This window comes from Manduca sexta, chromosome 14 (assembly GCF_014839805.1).
Source record: "Manduca sexta isolate Smith_Timp_Sample1 chromosome 14, JHU_Msex_v1.0, whole genome shotgun sequence".
NCBI classification, from domain to species: Eukaryota; Metazoa; Arthropoda; class Insecta; order Lepidoptera; family Sphingidae; genus Manduca; species Manduca sexta.
The window spans coordinates 11,730,446-11,748,988 of NC_051128.1; the positions used below are offsets into that span (position 1 = coordinate 11,730,446).

Below are 18,543 nucleotides of genomic sequence, written 5' to 3' on the forward strand. Positions count from 1 at the left end.
AAGGGGATTGCGAACATCATATTTTGTTTTAATGTGAAATAATAAAAACTACTTTTTTGTATACATTTATTCTTTCTTAAAACTAAACAAATACACTGGAATCAAAATACAAATATTCGAGACGAAAATACATATAAAGCCCACCAATAAATATTGGAAATATTTAAACATTTATAAACATTTTCAAGGCACTACGCCGAGGCCCAATCTAATTGAAAAGCCTCATTTAGCAAACAGAAAGCTTAAGCTTTTAATATATTCAAGGTCTGAGGTATGACCTCGCTAAAATATATTAATCTCAAATACATATAACATTTCCAAAAAATAATGTTTTTCAAAAATAAATATATCAATTCGAAATTTAACAGATTTTCTTTTATTGGAGATTCGTTTGTTTCTTTCACAGATATTATAACACTATCATGAAAATAAATTAAGTATTGTACTTCTTAATGGAAAATAATTATGTTGAGCGAAAATACCATTAATATGATGCAATCATACTAACTAAAGCTAAAAGTGCAATTACATTAACAGCGATGTGCCGAAACGTTAGCGATACTTTAACGATTCCAAATCAGCTTGCCTTTAGTATAAATACTATCGTTATATCTTCAAGTGTTAAAAATAGGCACCATATCCTACCAGTACAAATTCCTCACTGTTACATTTGACACTTCAGTTGGCAAAAACAATCTTTACTCAAAGTATATTTTAAATTCAAGCATATAAAAAATCAGAACTTTATATCAGCACATCGCAAAATATTACTTGAGAATACAAAATACACTCTATCTTCCTCGTTAGGTCCATCGATGCTTTACACGGGTCCGAGCAAAGCCACGAGCGCGCGCTTGTAGTCCCCGGAGGTCTCGCCCTGCTGCGACCCGCCATAACAAGTTAGCACCCATGGACGATAGATGGCGTTGTACGGTACCAGTTAGCGGCGACAGATGGCGTTGTAGCGAGTGGCGCCGCGGGACATGCGCGAGCGTGTAGGGAGAGGCGGTGATATTAGTATTGTGTTGCTTTTAACATGCTAAAATGCTTATAATAGATAAGAATAGTTGTTTAGACGAGGAGATATTGAATAAATATTTTGCTGATACAATTATTTAATAAAAATGTATTCATTACAATAATTTCCTTTTAGATTAGATTCTTATTCATCAAATTCATTGTATCTAACTGGAGGTAAAAGTGACACAATGAAATAACGTTATTCATCGTACGCACAACTTTTATCTGATGATTGAAATCAGCCCTCAATGATTTTTTAATATTCAAAATTGTCTTAATTTTATTGCATTATTGATTATTGGGGTTGGGGTCCTTTGGCTTCTAATAGTGTCTGGGTTCGTTAACCTAGTGTAAATTAAGAAATAAATAAATATTAGCTCCAATAAATAAATTAACCTCACCTCCTGCGCCGGCCACCGCGAGTAGGGCAAAGTGGAAAATGTTAACAACACATTATAGATACATAAAAGTAATGTTACACACAAACAAACGGTGACATTGGAAGCGATATTTTGCATTTGTATGTCGGTATCGGACCGAAATAATATAGTTCATTTCTGTTATATCTTATTAAGCGAATAATCGAATATTTAAATAATAAGTTCATTATAATCTATAGTTGTAAAACGATCTGTAATTTATTAACAAGTATAATTACCCTTTTTCTCTTATACACAATATAAAATATAAAATCCTTCATCACAAAATTACATACATATTTCTGATCTTACTCTATTTTATTTCGGCCAAACACAGACGGTGCCGTGATCGTTACAAGGTGGCAACCATTACTTCCATGCTGTATAATGTGCCAACATGTTAGGTACAAACCTTGGTAACACACGGCCGACCCATGTGCGAGCAAGCTTCTACTTAGCGTTACGAACTCTTGTTATGGCAAAGTGCATCAGATCAGATCAATCAAAACTAAGTTCTCTTAGTTACCATAACTCAACACTAGATGGCGTTATATGATGTTTATTTAAAATTTGTGACCGATCTCTTGAAGCTGTACTCAACCGTCACCAATCCGCACAGTTTGCCACAACACACTACAACGTACCGACAACTCGCTCTCCAGAGTCTTGTCGTAGATCCGCTCGTACTCCTTCTTAATACTGCCGAGATCGATCTCGGAGCGGGAGACGACGATCCTGACCAGCTTCTCGTCGTCGGTGCCGGCGCCCTGCATGGCGGCGCGGAGTCTCTGCGCGAACCAGCTCGGCGCATTCTCCACGCACTCGACTGCGAACACACGCACGTGTACGTACCCGCACTTCGCTCTCGAGCGTCTTGTCGTAGAGCCGCTCGTACTCGCGCTTGATGGCGCCGAGGTCCTGCTCGGAGCGGGACACGACGATGCGGATGAGCGTGCGGTCGTCCGTGCCGAGGCCTTGCATCGCCTTCCTCAAACGCGTCGCGAACCATGCTGACGCGTTCTCAACGCATTCGACTGGAAGTGAGACCATTTACCGCGGGGAAGGGATTTTTTTGACGTTTTGAAGTCAGTCACTCCTCTCGTTTGTCTATACCATCAGGGGAGGACGGGGTATGTTATTTGAGTCATTGTAGTTTTTTGTATATTGCCTGTGAGGCGGGTGCTTTCCTTTAAATATGAAAATATTTCTAATCATGTAGCATGTAGCAATATACAATGTATGTTTTAAACCAAATTTTAGCATCATATTGTTCATTACTTATAGCATTATTCTGCAGATAATTATGTATTCACCGATAGCGGACAGCGCGTCCTTGAGTTCTCCGTCGATCTCCGCCTTGATGGCTTGTTCGATGGTTCGTCCGGAGATGTTCTTGTACTCCTCGAAGATCTGCCGCAGCTGCGCGAAGCTCTCGTGCGCCAGGATCTGAACACAATTATGATCCCAGTTAATTATAATTATAATTTTGGTTGGTTCTACAATTTTATATTTTAGTGTTGGAGTAAATCCGTTAGCGATAATCTGAGATGGCAAAAAAAATATTGTTGTCGCCTTAGGACATTGCAAAGAGCATTATATTAGAGTACGTACATTAAAAAAAGTTGGTCTGCCATACATGAGAACTATATCAACCAATATGTCTTATGCTTGACCAAATATAGTTCGAGTACGTACCCTGTTGAAGACCTCCTCGTCAGTGCCCCACTTGGCCTCCCCGGCGTCGTACAGCGCCTGCGCGTCCTCCCTGGCCTTGTCGGCGTCGACGCCCGCCTCCTCGTCGCGAGCGCCCTTCGAACCAGACTACATCAACGCGTGATGTACACCGCGTCCCGACCTTGGACCGAGGGGGTTTGTGTTGTCCAAAAAGACGTTACTGTTCGGAGTGTTATGTTTTCCATATGGATAACGACATCCAGATAAGGATAATTTTTATATAAATTCTCTCAGAATATTTAATTGCTGTCAAAGACAAATATGTTTGAATTTAAATTATCAAAAGCTGATCTTTTTAAAGTGGTATTTCAATCATTCTGAAAGACAGGGTCTTATTTAAACTTCTACCCTTTATTCAAACCATTGAATTTCTGTTCTATATTACATAGAATATAGTATCCATATTATAGGTTTGTACAAAATCGATGTAACACGCAAGGTACCATTACTAATGCATTGTAGTCTAGTTATTGATTTTTGTAGTCATAATGGAGTCGAAACACAAAACGCCACTCGTCCAAGGTCTAAAGTCGTTTAGCAAAGCGAAAGTAACAGAACCATGTGCCGAATACATGCTGAAGCGGTACCATTCAGATCAAATATAATATGGAATTATCGACTTTATAGAGTACCTAAATAGGAATTAATAATTATAATTTTTATTGCCTTAAGTGACAAGACGAGCTTGCCGTTCGCCTGATAGTAAGCGATACGACCGCCCATAAACAGTAGAAACACCATTCAACACCTTGAATTACAAAGTGTTGTTTGGTATTCCACTGCGCTCGCCACCCTGAGACATGAGTTGTTATGTCTTATTATGTCAAGTAATTGCACTGGCTACAATGTTTTGTAGCCGGAGGTTAAATGGTTATTTTAAGGCTCGTGAAATGCCACTAAATACTGAGAATCAAATCCAATAGTAAATAGTTATACTATCGTAGTTCTGGTAATTGTCAGAAGACTCAATTTACCATAACGCTGACTACAATGGAGTACGAAAATCCTAACTTTCAACTTAAATAAATAGTAATAAGGTTTACAATGCTGAATCACAATCGCTTTTAGAAATATCGATTCATACAAACTCCATTAATATTTAGTTAAACCAAAAGCCACATAGATCGTGTGTTAACGTGCAAAGAAAGTCAACGCAAAAGCACTACATATATAATTATTATTAGCCATTATATTAATTAGAATGTGTAATATAACAATTAATTTACTATTGCCAGGCACGAATTTAGTAGCACTGGAGGGGGTTAAATAGTTAAAACTGTGTAAAAAACATTTTTATACGTGTTTAAGGTGACCCCACTGCGCCTGATAGTGAGTGAAATGGGGCCCAAATAGTATCGACTGACGAGTTATTCCTCGTCAGTCGACACTATTATGCTTTTAGGAATCGGATATACACAGGCTGATCCCGGAACGCGACACTTACTTTGCCACCAGTGGCGACGGGTAACATTTTCCGATAAGGAACCCAACCAAACAAATAGTTGTTAATATGCGTAATGCGGTCTGAAAATTACACATACACACACACACAACATCACGCATTTAACCCCGAAGGGGTATACAGAGGCGCAACTAAGGCACCCACTTTTCGCCAAATCTGTTCCGTCGCATGACGTGATGGGGGCGAGCCTATCGCCATATCGGGCACAAATTCCAGACTCCGGGCTGATACTGAGCAGAAAAACCCAATATCACTTTACCCGACCCAGGATTCGAACCCAGAACCTCAGAGCGCCGCCGTACCGCACATGCATTATAACTACGCCACCGAGGCAGTCTGAAAATTGTTCTAATTATAATTAGATACTACATGAAGGAAAGCCGGCGAGAATTACATAGTATGGACCCTTTACTACTATGGCGGGTTTACCTTGTGTGGTCGCTATCCGGGCGGATACAAATACTTAGGGCATTTGTAGAACTAGTGTTTCCATGGTTGTGCGTGTACTTACGACGACGATGAGTGTGAGCAGCCTGCGGAAGTCGCCGGACGTCTCCGAGCACATGTGCTCCGCCAGGGGACGGTCGTACACTACGCGACACGTAACATACAACTCAATAAAATATATATAGAATATACAATAGTATTTTGAAACAAGACATTAAGGCGATACCTCAAGGTCCATTTTCATACATTTTGTTTAATATGACTAAATTTTAAAGGCCGAAATATCCATGCATATTAATTATTTTTACGTTTTTCTTTCAACTGCGAGAACTAATCACTAACTAGACGTGAATTTAAATTCTTTACTTGCCAATACTTGTTTAGTTACCCAGATTAAAGGTGAAACAAAATGTATGAAAATGGACCTTGAGGTATCGCCTTAACGAATCGAGTAATGCGTTAATAGCAATGTATTAATACCCGTTGTAGCGTTCATTATTTTGAAAACACATTTTGCATCGAAATGAAAACTATTTACGGATTTTATTTTGATATTATAACATAATTTTTCCCGACGTTTTGAAAACTGCAGCCTTTATGATTACGGGGCGGACTGAGGTGTTGGTTGTCCAAAAAGTCAGTTATACTCTTATACCTACATATTACGACTAAAACCTCAGTCACTACCCCTGACCATGAAGGCTGCAAACTCTTCGAAACGTCGGGAAAAATTATGATATAAAAAATCGAGATAAATTCCGACAAAAATAATTTTATTTCAATGTCGAATATGCGTGTAAACATAAGAAATCATTACATATTTTTCATGTTGATAACAATAGACGCATTTATGAATCCTTCAGTCATAAACTTACACCTACATTAATGTACTAGATTCTAGTCTGTGATAAGGTAATACGATAAATACTAGTCTAGACTTATTAATGTAAATAACTGGCACGCAACAATTAAACAAAAATAAAATAAAGTAATAATATAACACTGTAACATAATCGATACATGCGTGACTAAATCGAATTATAATCGCCGGCGCTCGATTTTAATCGATTTGTTTCGGTATAATATTATAGACTTTAGCATTTTCAGCAGCTCTTTAAAATATTTGCATGTAGAACAAAAAACAATCTTTGTTGATCAATTATTTTATAGCAAAAAGGTTTTCTATTATTGATTAAAATATTATTATTTATGCATCTAGAATGCATGAAAGCCCATCCACATACATATCGTGTTTACTACGGTATATTTACACCTCTCGTATTTACTTATGGGTTGCGGAGTTGGCACCATCAGGGTCCATTCCAGGCTGATTACGGCTATTACGAAATCAACTTGGGTCCATAATGAAAATTCACTTTTCTTTATCCGTCTATAATTAATCGTAGATTTCCCGCGTCTATACAGTCGGCTACAAAAGTAGCTAAATAAAATATATTTTTTAAATCGATTTTAAACTTTCGTGTCCGTATTAAATAATGTATTTTCTTCATTAAATTAAATGTCACAGAGTTAACTTTATTTTAGTCAACCCTTTATTTTTAACAATTAACTTTAATCGAAATATTCTTTTTTTTCTTAAACTTTATTTTAGGTAAGAACAAAAAATATTTCGATTGAAGTTAATGTATAAAAGCGTTTCGCAGTTATGAATTCGTTCAGCTAGCTTTCATGGTTGACTGTACTTGAAATATTTTTGGAAAAACTGGTGTAAGCTAGCAATAACGAAACACAAAACAATAATACAGACTCACTCCTCTCATACGTGTCGACGATCTCGGCGATCTCCCTCTTGGTGCGCGTGCACAGTATCTCCACGAGGGTGTCCTCGTCAGTGCCCAGTCCCTCCATGCACTTGTTGAGCTCCTTGCACAGGTACTCGGCAGGCGGCATCATCAGCGCCACTATCACGTCCTCGAAGTGCCCGCCCAGCTCCGACTTCAGGTCTTCGATCAGGTCCTGGTGGAGAATGGGTGTGAAGACTAGGGGGAAGTATGACGCTACTGTATGAAACTACAAAAGACTAGTGTCTAACGTCTTTTCAACGTCGGATTTATATTTTTTATGAGTGTAGGCCACTTTATTTCCACCGCCCCATGTAGGTAGGTTTATGTATGTATATAGGTTTCTAAAATACTTAATAATTTTCCATTTCTTTGTATTATGGAAGGTACTAAAGTTAAATAAACGAATGATTAATTAAATCGAGTGAGCGTCCTCTGAAATCTGCCGCCCCTAAGAGGCTGCCGCCCATAGGCCGCGGCCTGTACGGCCTATTTACAAATCCAGGACTGGTCTTTTGTCTCTTGTGGTTTCGTAGCCTCATCATAGCTTCCAGTTACGATTGTTAAGTGATGGTTTAACACTCACAATTAATAGCATTCCCTTGCGTATCCAGGTATGAGAAAGTGACAAAAATTTAGGATTTTATGGTCTTCTATTTGTTTTGTGCTTGGATTATGCATAAAAAGCATATAAATTATTTTATTATACAGAATATATTTTTATATGTTAAGAAAAACAATATGACCTGAACATATCTGTGGTTTGCGCCGGCGCACTCTATTACAAATATAAACGCATTAGTCGCAATTACATAACCGATTGTCTTACAATTTCCTTACGGAATATGCAACGCATATAGACGTCCTTGATAATACAATGGTGTACCTCGACGTGATAACACGTGACGTCACTACACGTGAGTCAGCGTTTGATTCTTGTGATTAATTACTATCCGACAAACTAATTGTTTGCATACTCGTAGGTGTAGAACGGGTTTTGATACTGTCTTTTGTTTTCGTTCTAGTTGGTTAACGGCGAGGAAAATCCGATTTTTTATTTTATTATTTCTTGTATAAAAAGTCCTTTAACGTCTATAATCTGGCTACATATAAAGTAAGAGAAAATATTACGCAGAGAGTTATACAACGTCCCGAACCATCTTTAGTTATCCAACGTCCCGAAGCGTCCGTTTTGGACTGAGACGCTAACTCTATATTGTCGATCGCAATTCACAGAATAAGCCCCGACTGTCTTGTACTTATTTGCACCTTGGTAATGTGTAACAAAATGCAATTAAAATGTAGCCTTTGCATCGGCAACATGTTCTTTTATTTTAATTCGCCAGAATATGTTTGACTAGATACAACCACACAAATGTTTTATAAAATCAAGCTTCCCACCCTTATTTTGTTGACTCACACAAAAATCACTTCGAACTCTCATAACGACCTAAAGATTAGGGTATATATTGATTACCAGCCAAAGTATAACTCTACCATACTCGTGCTAGAATCTGCGATACAGCCCGGCATGGCTGGTTGTTGTTATTGTTGCGTAGAGAATATGTCCTAAACGAGACGCTAGGGGGAAACGTCCAGAGACGGTTGAGTTGGCGACCTAGGCTACTGACAGAAGAACCCGTATCCCTCCCTAAACCGTGCAAGATGGCCGTAACAGGGATTGTCCTGTTTACCTGCTAAAGTGTACTCACTCTACCATACTCGTGCTTGAACGCCTGCGATATAGCCCGGCTTTACTGGCTGTTGCGCGTGGAGAATATGGCCAAGACAGGCCGCTTAGCGGAATCGTCCAAAGACGATTAAGTTGGCGACCTAGACTACCGTCAGAAGAACCGTAAGAAGACAGTATGCGGGTTTGTCCTGTTTACCCGCTAAAATATACTCACCCTGCCATACTCGTGAGTGAACGCCTGCGATATAGCCTGTCGTTGTTGGTTGTTGCGCGAGGTGAGGATGTCGATGATGGCCTGCTCGTCGGTGCCGAAGCCCTTCATCGCCGCTCTTAGCGCCGCCGCGTCCTCCGCTGCATTGAAGTGTGGTACACCCACGACCGTTGGCTCGCGCTGGTGGTAACACATTATGGTAATTACGAGCGACTGACTGTCTCTATGGCGTAGATGTATTACGGTAGGAATGCAGTGATGAGGTCTTGGGTTCGATCTGCGGGTTCGGCAGTGATATGGGGTTTTCTACTTAGTATCAGCCTGGAGTTTGGAATTTCTACCCGATGCAGCGACAGGATTGCCCCCATCACATGGTGGTACGAAATACACACTGCGGAAAGTGGCACAAGTGGCAATGTGGTTGCCCTTCGGAGATAAAAAGGCGTGAGTGTATGTGTTTTTTTACAGGCAAAGTGTATCCACTGTTTGTGAAATCGAATACCAAGTTTGGACAATAATCTCTCGCAGCAATAAATTGCGTAACAACTTTCTGATATTTTACATTAGCGACAATATTTCAATAATTCTATACACAAGCGACTCCCGCTTGTCCTGCAAAATTTCAAAATTCGTATATCAGCTTGCCGTCATTACACGAAAAATCAATTGAGCAAATCTATTTCTGCAAGTTTTCTTCCTAATCTGAACCTCGCTTTAAGGCGATACCTCAAGGTCCATTTTCATACATTTTGTTTCGGCTTTAATCTGGGTAACTAAACAAGTATTGGCAAGTAAAGAATTTAAATTCACGTCTAGTTAGTGATTAGTTCTCGCAGTTGAAAGAAAAATGTAAAAATAATTAATAATCATGGATATTTCTGCCTTTAAAATTTCGTCATATTAAATTTTAAAAGGCCGAAATATCCATGATTATTAATTATTTTTACGTTTTTCTTTCAACTGCGAGAACTAATCACTAACTAGACGTGAATTTAAATTCTTTACTAGCCAATACTTGTTTAGTTACCCAGATTAAAGCCGAAACAAAATGTATGAAAATGGACCTTGAGGTATCGCCTTAAAGAAGATGCAATAATCTAGCCACAGTACTTATATGAAGAAGTAAGATAGCATAAATTTAACTTGGACTATGAAGACGGTGCAACAATATTGTCCGATCTGGTCTTCGAATCTATGTCTCAAACGGTTTCATTACGCAAGTAAATTGACTTTAGAGCCTGGGTTCCTAACCTGGGGGTAGTTACCCCCGCGGAGGTAAGTCGGTTATTTCACGGGGGTAACAAAGAACCTAATTATAGGACAGTAACATTAAAAAAAATAACAGAGCTGACGTTAAAATTATAAGGCTATTGTGTAATTTATTATTAATAAAAATGTTTGTATTTGTTTATATTGTTTGTTTTGACATTTTGAAGGCGAGGTAAAATTAGTTTTCCACAGTTTGAAAAGGTTAGGAACTTTAACTTTAGAGTCTAGATCGATAATATGTATTTCATAGTAGCGATAACGTTGCATAGTTGATAAGTCGATAACATGACACATATGGTTTGTTTTTCGTGCCAATGCATTGTTCTCGTTCGAAGTGACGCAGCTGATTTGGTTTTTTAACTGACAGTGGAGATTGGTGAAATTTCCGAAAGGGATCCCGACCCAAAATATATGTACGAATAATTAATATGCATAAATGCGGTTTACAAATCTTTCTTATGATGATTAGATTCTAAAGACATTCTACATAAAAGGAAGTCAACAGGCATGGGTTTATTAAGACCTTTGCCATTCTTACCTTAACAGTTTCGGTGCTGGATTAAAAATAAAAATATGCAATGACACATTTTCCCGCCAAAATTGCTAAATGGATTTTGCTGTAAACTATTATAAGAATGCCATGAATTGTAACGACGATTATTATGAGTTGTTTCGTATCTCAAAACAAGACAACGAAGCCGCGAATAAGAGATAGTAAAACAGCGAAATTTCTGTTAAATGCGATCAACCATCCAAAAAGTGAAAGCTACATAAAAAGGCGACAAGTTTTTATCGCGATGGCCCAAAAATAAGGCAATTTCACAAATCGAATGAAATAGTTTCTTTTCTTTGATAGAACTAATGAAGTGTGTACTTTTATAGTTTGATAATATTTTTTTTACTTGATTTTGATTTTCGCTCTAATAAACAAATTTTCTGAAAATGAGTAATTATGAATTGAAAATTCTTATATTTATATTTTTAGTAGATATAATATACGCCAATGGAAAGCTAAATAAGTACTAACTACTCGAGAAATAAGATATTTTAACAGTATTAGTAAGGTTGATGAAGCTAGATATAAAAAATAGAGGGTTGAAAATGGAAGTGGGTTCAATTCAAGCATCCCAACAGTGGCGAAGGGTTCCTACTAGCTTCCCTTTCGTAATTCATATATTTAATTATTATTAAGACGATTTGGAAACCATTTTTATTCATATCAGTAAGTACTTATCTATATTCCTTTTTGGAAAATTACACTCTTTGTCACTGTATCCCAATTCATCTACATATTATATACATGTCAGTAAAGCAAAGCAAAGTAGTTCGCAACTTACTATTAACAACATTAAATACATAATATTGATGTTTTGCATAAAAACAAAACATGTATTATGTGTTGATTAAAACACACAGCGTTGAGATGAAGAAGCAGTCTGTGAATCCTTGCTAATAATAAGAAAATATATAAAATCTTACCGGATGCTCTATGGTAACCTTAGATAATCTCACCAGGAAGGAGCGCTGTCACTGTCAAGTGGCGCTAACATAGTCTGTGGTTCTGACGTATAGACCATAGCATCTTCATCAGCAAGCAGTACACTGTAACGCTTTGTGTGTTTTAATCAACACATAATACATGTTTTGTTTTTATGCAAAACATCAATATTATGTGTCTTTATAAAACACACAGCGTTGAGATGAAGATGTGTTTGATATCTGCTGGTGAAAAGTAATACAAACGCTATGTGATTATGTTACCAAAATAATATATTATTAATTATTATCACACTCAATCAATAAATTCTAAGAAATAACATAAATGAGATCACTACGAATTAAAGTATCAGTAGTATGTAAATGTAACATGTAATATAAATGAGATCAAAATGAATTATAAGTATTAATTTCTATGTTAAAACATAAATGAGATCAAAATGAAATATTAGAGACTATTAAACATTATTTATGTATATAGCAATACTCTGTGTGTACCTTAACTAGCTCTTGATCTAGTATTAAAGTTAACAAACATAATTATTCAAATTGAAGAGAAATTTGAGGCTAATAAATCAGCTTTTTCAACATTATTACTTAAATTTACTGGTCGACAATAAAAGTTTTTAAATGTCTGGGCATTCTTCCAATTTCCTCTATTAAGTATTTCTTCAATGGGCATCTGTTCAAGCCATCCTCTAGAAGCAACTGCTGATCTTATACTACCCCGGAGTAGCTTCTATATCAACCAATTTGAAAATAGACCTTATCCATCCTGCAATAATAGTTCTTGTGGCCGGCTTAATTATCCCCTTTACAGATATAAATAAATCATCTAGTTGTTTTTCAGACCGTCTGCTCTCAGAAATTTGGATCAATTTTTCGATATGAAAAACTGGACAAATTGTAGAGTCAGGATGCCTCAATAGACGCCAGCCGGACTGTTGATGTGAGGCTGAGTCCGTCTTGGAACCAAATATTGGCCATAAAATTATCTCATTATTCTTTAAGATAAAATGTTCTTGTGAGATCTTCAAAAGGGTTAAGTCATGTAATCTGCGGCCAGATGATAAGAGTAATATTAAAGCTGTTCTTCTGGATATATCAAAAGTGTAAATTTGTTAGGTGTAGATTTTAACCATTTAAAAGTAGTTGAATATCCCATATTGGTTGTTTTCTAGGCTTTGGTTTCGCTAATGCAATTGCTCTTAGGATTTGCTGTACATAAAAGTTAGAAGTTAACTTCTCCTCCTTGTTGGCATAATATGTAGAAATGGCAGATTTGTGTAACAAAATTGTATTGTATGAAAAGTTTTTCTCTAAATGAAGACTAGCTAAAAATCTAGCTACATCATTACTACAAGGTGATCTGTGGTTAATATTTTTTGTTTTGCACCACAAAATCCATCTCCGAATAGGAGGGCCATATGTTAAGAGCGTGGATTCTCTCCAACTTGCTGATAATAATTTCTTTTCTTCTTCATTCCAGTGAGCTACCTGCTTTTGCCACCCCCAACTTTCCATGCTAGAAAAGTCAATTCCTTCGTTTGTGGGGAGGTAGACCTGTTGACAGGTCTATTAGATTGTTCTCTAGGTTCGGTATTGGCAATGGTGTTGTCAGAGCTCTTGATTTCAGGTCTGGTAGCCAATAGCATTGAGTCCACATTGGTGCTATTATTATGTAACATCCCCTGGCTTGGTTGAGATGTGCTAGGACTTGGGGGATGAGATTCGGTGGAGGGAATACCCAGGCTAGATTCCACTCCCACTGGTGGCTGAAGGCGTCGTAGTATTCTGCACAGCCATCTCTTGAGTCTAAGGTTACATACCTTGGTACTACCGCGCTTCTTTCTGAAGCGAACAAGTCTATGTCTGGGATGCCCCACTTTAGAAATATTGCCTCCGTGGCTTGTGGTAAGAGGTGCCACTCTGGTAGTGTCCGTCCTCTTGACAATCGGTCTGCTATCCCGTTTAACTTTCCTGGAAGATAGGCTGCTGATAGAGTCACATTGAGGTGATAAGTTAGACTGAGAAGTTTGGTGGCCAGAGTTAAGAGCGCTACTGATCTTGTTCCGCCCTCGTTTCTTATATAAGCCACTAAGGTTCGATTGTCCGTCTGAACCAAAATGTGAGCATCTTTTAGCATGTCCTTGTATCTCCTTATTGCACCATACACAGCATATAGCTCCTTGAGATTTGAATGCCATACTCTCTGATCTGGAGTCCATTGTCCTGCCAGATAAAATCGGTCCAGATGTGCTCCCCAGCCCGCATCCGCTGCGTCTGTGGTGAGAAAGTACCTTATCGGTTTCTTGTGTAGGGAGGTGCCATTTTTGTTTATGGAGCTTCTCCACCACTGCAGCTCCAAGGAGGCTAGTAGTGGGAAAGGCTTCCTTTCTCTCGGCCTGTTGTGAGTAAAGCGCCTGAGAAATATCTGTAGCCTCCGACAATGCAGTCTGCCTGCCCTGACTGTGAAACTTGCAAAGTTTAACATTCCTAGTACTTTTTGCAGTTCGTTTAGCGTGCAATGGCCCTTCTTTAGAAGTGTTATCAATGTTTGGTTTATTTTCAATGTCTTCTTTACTGGTAGTGTCATCATCATGTTCCTTGTATCCCAAAGTAGACCTAGGTATTCTAACTTTTGAGTAGGCTCTGTTATAGATTTTTGGTAGTTTATATGCCAACCCAGGGTTTCCAGGATGCCCAGAGTCTCCGAAACCTGGGCAACTAACCTGGATCGGTCCTGGTTGACTAAAAGGTAATCGTCTAGGTATACTAGAACACGAATGCCTCTGGCCCGAAGGATCTCCGCGATCCAATTCGATATGGCCGCAAAGGTCCTGGGGGCGGAAGACAGGCCAAAGGGCAGTGCCGTCAGTTGCAAGATTTCGCCATCGTAAATAATACGGAGGTACCTGCGGTGAGCCTCCGAAATTGGTAAGTGAAAATATGCCTGGTGGATGTCTATCTTCACAAGCCAGTCCTGATCTTGCAGGAATTCTTTTACTGTTACTTGAGAAACCAGCTGAAAATGTCGAGTTGAGACAAAGGTGTTCAAGTTCCTTAAATCGAATATTGGTCTTAGAGAGCCATCTGATTTTTTCACTAAAAACATTTTTGAATGGAACCCAGCAAGTGCGCATGTTGGTCTCTCTAACACTCTCTGCTCCTTTAATTTGCTTATCATCTTGGTCATAGTCAGAGAAACTTTTGTTGAGTATGCCTTCATTATCTGGTGGTTTGGTATAGCCAGTGAAGGTTTCCTGATGAATGGTATGCGGCAATTTGTTATTGTTTTTAATATGAATTGGTTGGCTTTGAATTGAACCCATGACTTCACATGTTCTCTCAAACAACCCGCTCGGAAAATTATGTGATTGTCATTTTGTGCACCCTGACTAGTGCGCGGTGTTTCCACGAAAGGGCTGATTTCTCTTTGGGTTAGTCTTGTGAGTAACCTGCTTTTTATTCACCCTATTGCTTTGGTGAACTGGCCGACCTTCTTTATTGTGGTCATATCTCTTATTAGAAATAAATGTTGACTGGGGCTTGTGAGTTTGTGAGGTTCCCGGAGTGGAGGCCTGTTTAACATAAGTTGGTGTGTTCAACCAGACCTGAGTTCCCCCAAGAGACTTTATAATTGGTGCTAAGGCCTCTCGACTAAACAGATATTCAGAACAAGGTGGTACACTTTTTAGTGTAGCTTTTAAATTTGTATTTGTGATTTGCTTCAATAATTGATCACGACGGATCTCCACACATTCAGCCCTCTTGCCACAAATTATTTGCATTGTAAGTTCAGAATTTTTATAAACAGGTGATCCGGGGACCAAATGTTTGAGTCATTTGATTGTATAAGTTAGTCGGTGTAAGTTCCAGTGGGTTATTTGAAGCCCAATTTAATAAGTCCTGTAACCCACTTTGCATCAATTGTCTTTGCTCTAAAACAGTATTTGAAAGACCTGCTAGTACTTGCTCCCGTGAGAGGCCAAATAGTCTTTTGCCGGGCATAAGTGACAAAGCTCTTCATTTACTTTTAAAGCTGTGAAACCCGGCGTGGCAATAACTGTCCTTAACGGTTTCTTATACCTAATACCCTTCCAAGCTGGAGTACCAAACTGTTGAAGGCGAATTAAATCCTTAAGTCGTTCCGTATTAGCCGGTGGAATGATTTTGTTTTCATCAAAAGCTGTGTTTAAATCTCCTAATTCAATGTTTAGAGTACTGGAAGGAGTTGGCATTTCAAGAAAGTTCGATGTCTGAATTCTAGTCGGACTACTCCGCGTATTCCGACTACATGCCTCTAGGTATTGAGTTATGTAGCTAACTTGCGATATTAAGGAATCAATACGCGGGTCATTATATTCAGTTTGCATACCTGAATATTGTGATTGCAGCGAAGACTGCCGAGGACGCTTATTTGGAGGCGACGAAGCTATACCCTCTTCCTCGGAGTCCGACGAAGTATCGCTCGACGACATTGCGATCTCTGGTGTAATCAAACGATTCGCGGCTTCCCGCGGACTATTTGAAATTTGTTGAACGTTTTCAACATTTTCGTCAGCCATTTTTAACACTTTTAACTAGTTTTAATAACTCTTTAAATAGTTACAAGAATTTTCGACGGTTACGCGGCAAAATTCACAAACGCTATGGTCTATACGTCAGAACCACAGACTATGTTAGCGCCACTTGACAGTGACAGCGCTCCTTCCTGGTGAGATTATCTAAGGTTACCATAGAGCATCCGGTAAGATTTTATATATTTTCTTATTATTAGCAAGGATTCACAGACTGCTTCTTCATCTCAACGCTGTGTGTTTTATAAAGACACATAATACATATATGATATGTCTGACCACAACGTAAACCACATTTTAAGACCTAAAATGTAGGTCTCATACATTGTATTAGATATCTACTTAGCAACAGGCCAATATAAACAAATTTATTTATTATATCTTGTATTTAGTTATTAGTACATTTAATGTAAAATATTTTTATGTTTTTGTACCTATACAATGGCGATAGGTCCGCCCCCATCATGGAACAGAACATATTATCATCATACATCAAAAGTGAGTGCCCTGGTTGCACCTGTGACCTTTGTCAACCTTTTTGGGGATGAAGGTATTTTAATTTAATTTTTTGAATAAATGGAAACTTCATAAATATTGGTATACATTTTGTGATTTCCTGATATTATGGCAGTCTGTCTGTTTAGAAATTAGTCTTTTCTTTGAATAAGTATATATATGAAAATTCATAAATCCTGTATTAAGATGTTTCCTTTATTTGCCTTTAAGATAATGTCCCAGTATCCCCTCATAATCGAAAACAAACACAGAAAGAAATATTACCGGTAAAACAGCTATACCTTAGTTCCTGAGTAAATTGTTTACTTAAAGATAATTATATCTAATTTATAAACAGCCTGAGTCAGTCTTGTAATTATATAATAGCTCCTTTGGCTCCAATATGACTAATAATGAACGAGATGACGTCCGCATGACTGAATCAATTGAATCAGCGGTACGTAACAAAAAACATTTGGCGAAAATATTCGCGGCATCTCTTAAACAGCTACACTGGACATATAGAATTGGTGTAGTGTAGTTTAATCAATACCTTATAATTTAATAGATGAAGGACCACCCTACACGCCTTAATTCATTAATAATACAGAAAGTTCCGCCCAGTGGGAATTAGATTTTTTTTTTTGGGAGCGGCAAACGACCCAATTAACGCGTAATGAAATGTATTTCTATTTACATGGTCTTAAGTCTACACGAAGCATGGAATAATGTGAATCTCGATAATGAGTTGACCTTTTAATATTGAATGTAAAAAAGGAAGTACTTACTTGAAAGGCCATTTTGATGCGACGTAAAGAATTCCGTTCAAATTAGTTAACTAAAATGAGGGTTCGTAACAAAAACTGAGTACGAAAACAGTAGCGAATTATTGACAATACACAGATGAATAATATTGGTTAAATTGTATCGACTTATTGCATAAACTTTCACGTTAATTTTTAATTTTCTTTATAACTCAAATTGGAGATCCAACTAGACACCCGAAGAGACAACTTGGCTAGCGGCAATGTTGCCAGATGAATAACGGTCCTTTTCGCCGAAAATTCGGCATAAAGTTGCCCGCAGAGAATAGAACCACTACGTTAAGAGTAGTATAAAGTCATCTAATCCTGCCGTAAAGCGAACAGTAACAAAAAAATCTACTTCATTTACATTTATCCATGTCAAAGGTGATATTTGCAAAAGTTTTCCACTTAAAGTTAAAAATTATTTTGTAACAGGCATTACGAAGTCACTTAAGACATATCTTTGAAACATTTCAAAGACATGCTCTAAATGACCAATAACCAATCGCAATTTTTTGTCTCCCTGACACCCTCGGAAATAGCCTAAATGGCGAGAAATCGTCTAATCCCGACAACACTAACAAGTGAACGTCTTCACGATATAATTGACAGTAGTAACGTGTAAAGGTATAAATACATATGTGCGGATATATCGACATTCAATAAATGCCAACTTTATATTGTTTTAATATTAATATTTTAGTTCGTTTTATGGCAAGCATTTGCTTCAATGTTAATAAAGACATGGTCACCGTAAACCAAGAACTATTAAAACTAGAATCCCCAAAAATATACTACCAGTCATTATAATGTATTTTTCGCTACAATTCAATTAAATATTTATATATCTCTGTATCATATTATAGAAAACGGTATTAAGTTCTTCATTTATATTTGATTATTAAGAAGCGGAAACGTCAAATAATAATTATCTTTCTGTTAAAAAAAAACAACAGAATACTTGTTGTTTAGTACCCTAACCCTTTTTACATGTCGGTTAACTTCTTTATTGAAATTGCACTGTGTGGAAGAAACACAAATATATTTTTATTATTAGAGGATATTGTTTTAACAGATGCTCTCTTTCCCTAAAATGGTTACACGTTAC

General features: G+C 37.7%; 1 protein-coding gene across 8 annotated transcripts; it reads right to left on the bottom strand.

Moving 5' to 3' along the window:
* Nucleotides 1-180: 180 nt before the first annotated feature.
* On the bottom strand, nucleotides 181-17,682 carry LOC115446548 (annexin B10). Of its 8 annotated transcripts, none has more exons than XM_030173240.1 (8): nucleotides 17,418-17,682; nucleotides 8,792-8,968; nucleotides 6,855-7,059; nucleotides 5,147-5,226; nucleotides 3,135-3,248; nucleotides 2,753-2,885; nucleotides 2,084-2,265; nucleotides 181-877 (listed from the first exon to the last, which is right to left on the bottom strand). In XM_030173240.1, the coding sequence occupies exons 1-8, from the start codon at nucleotides 17,427-17,429 to the stop codon at nucleotides 821-823; spliced, it is 960 nt and encodes a 319-aa protein (XP_030029100.1). In that variant the 5' UTR covers nucleotides 17,430-17,682; the 3' UTR covers nucleotides 181-820. The 8 variants fall into 8 exon arrangements, with proteins under 8 accessions (XP_030029100.1, XP_030029102.1, XP_030029097.1 ...); XM_030173242.1 differs by lacking the exon at nucleotides 2,084-2,265 and adding an exon at nucleotides 2,292-2,473; XM_030173237.1 differs by having other exon boundaries at nucleotides 3,135-3,260.
* Nucleotides 17,683-18,543: the final 861 nt, after the last annotated feature.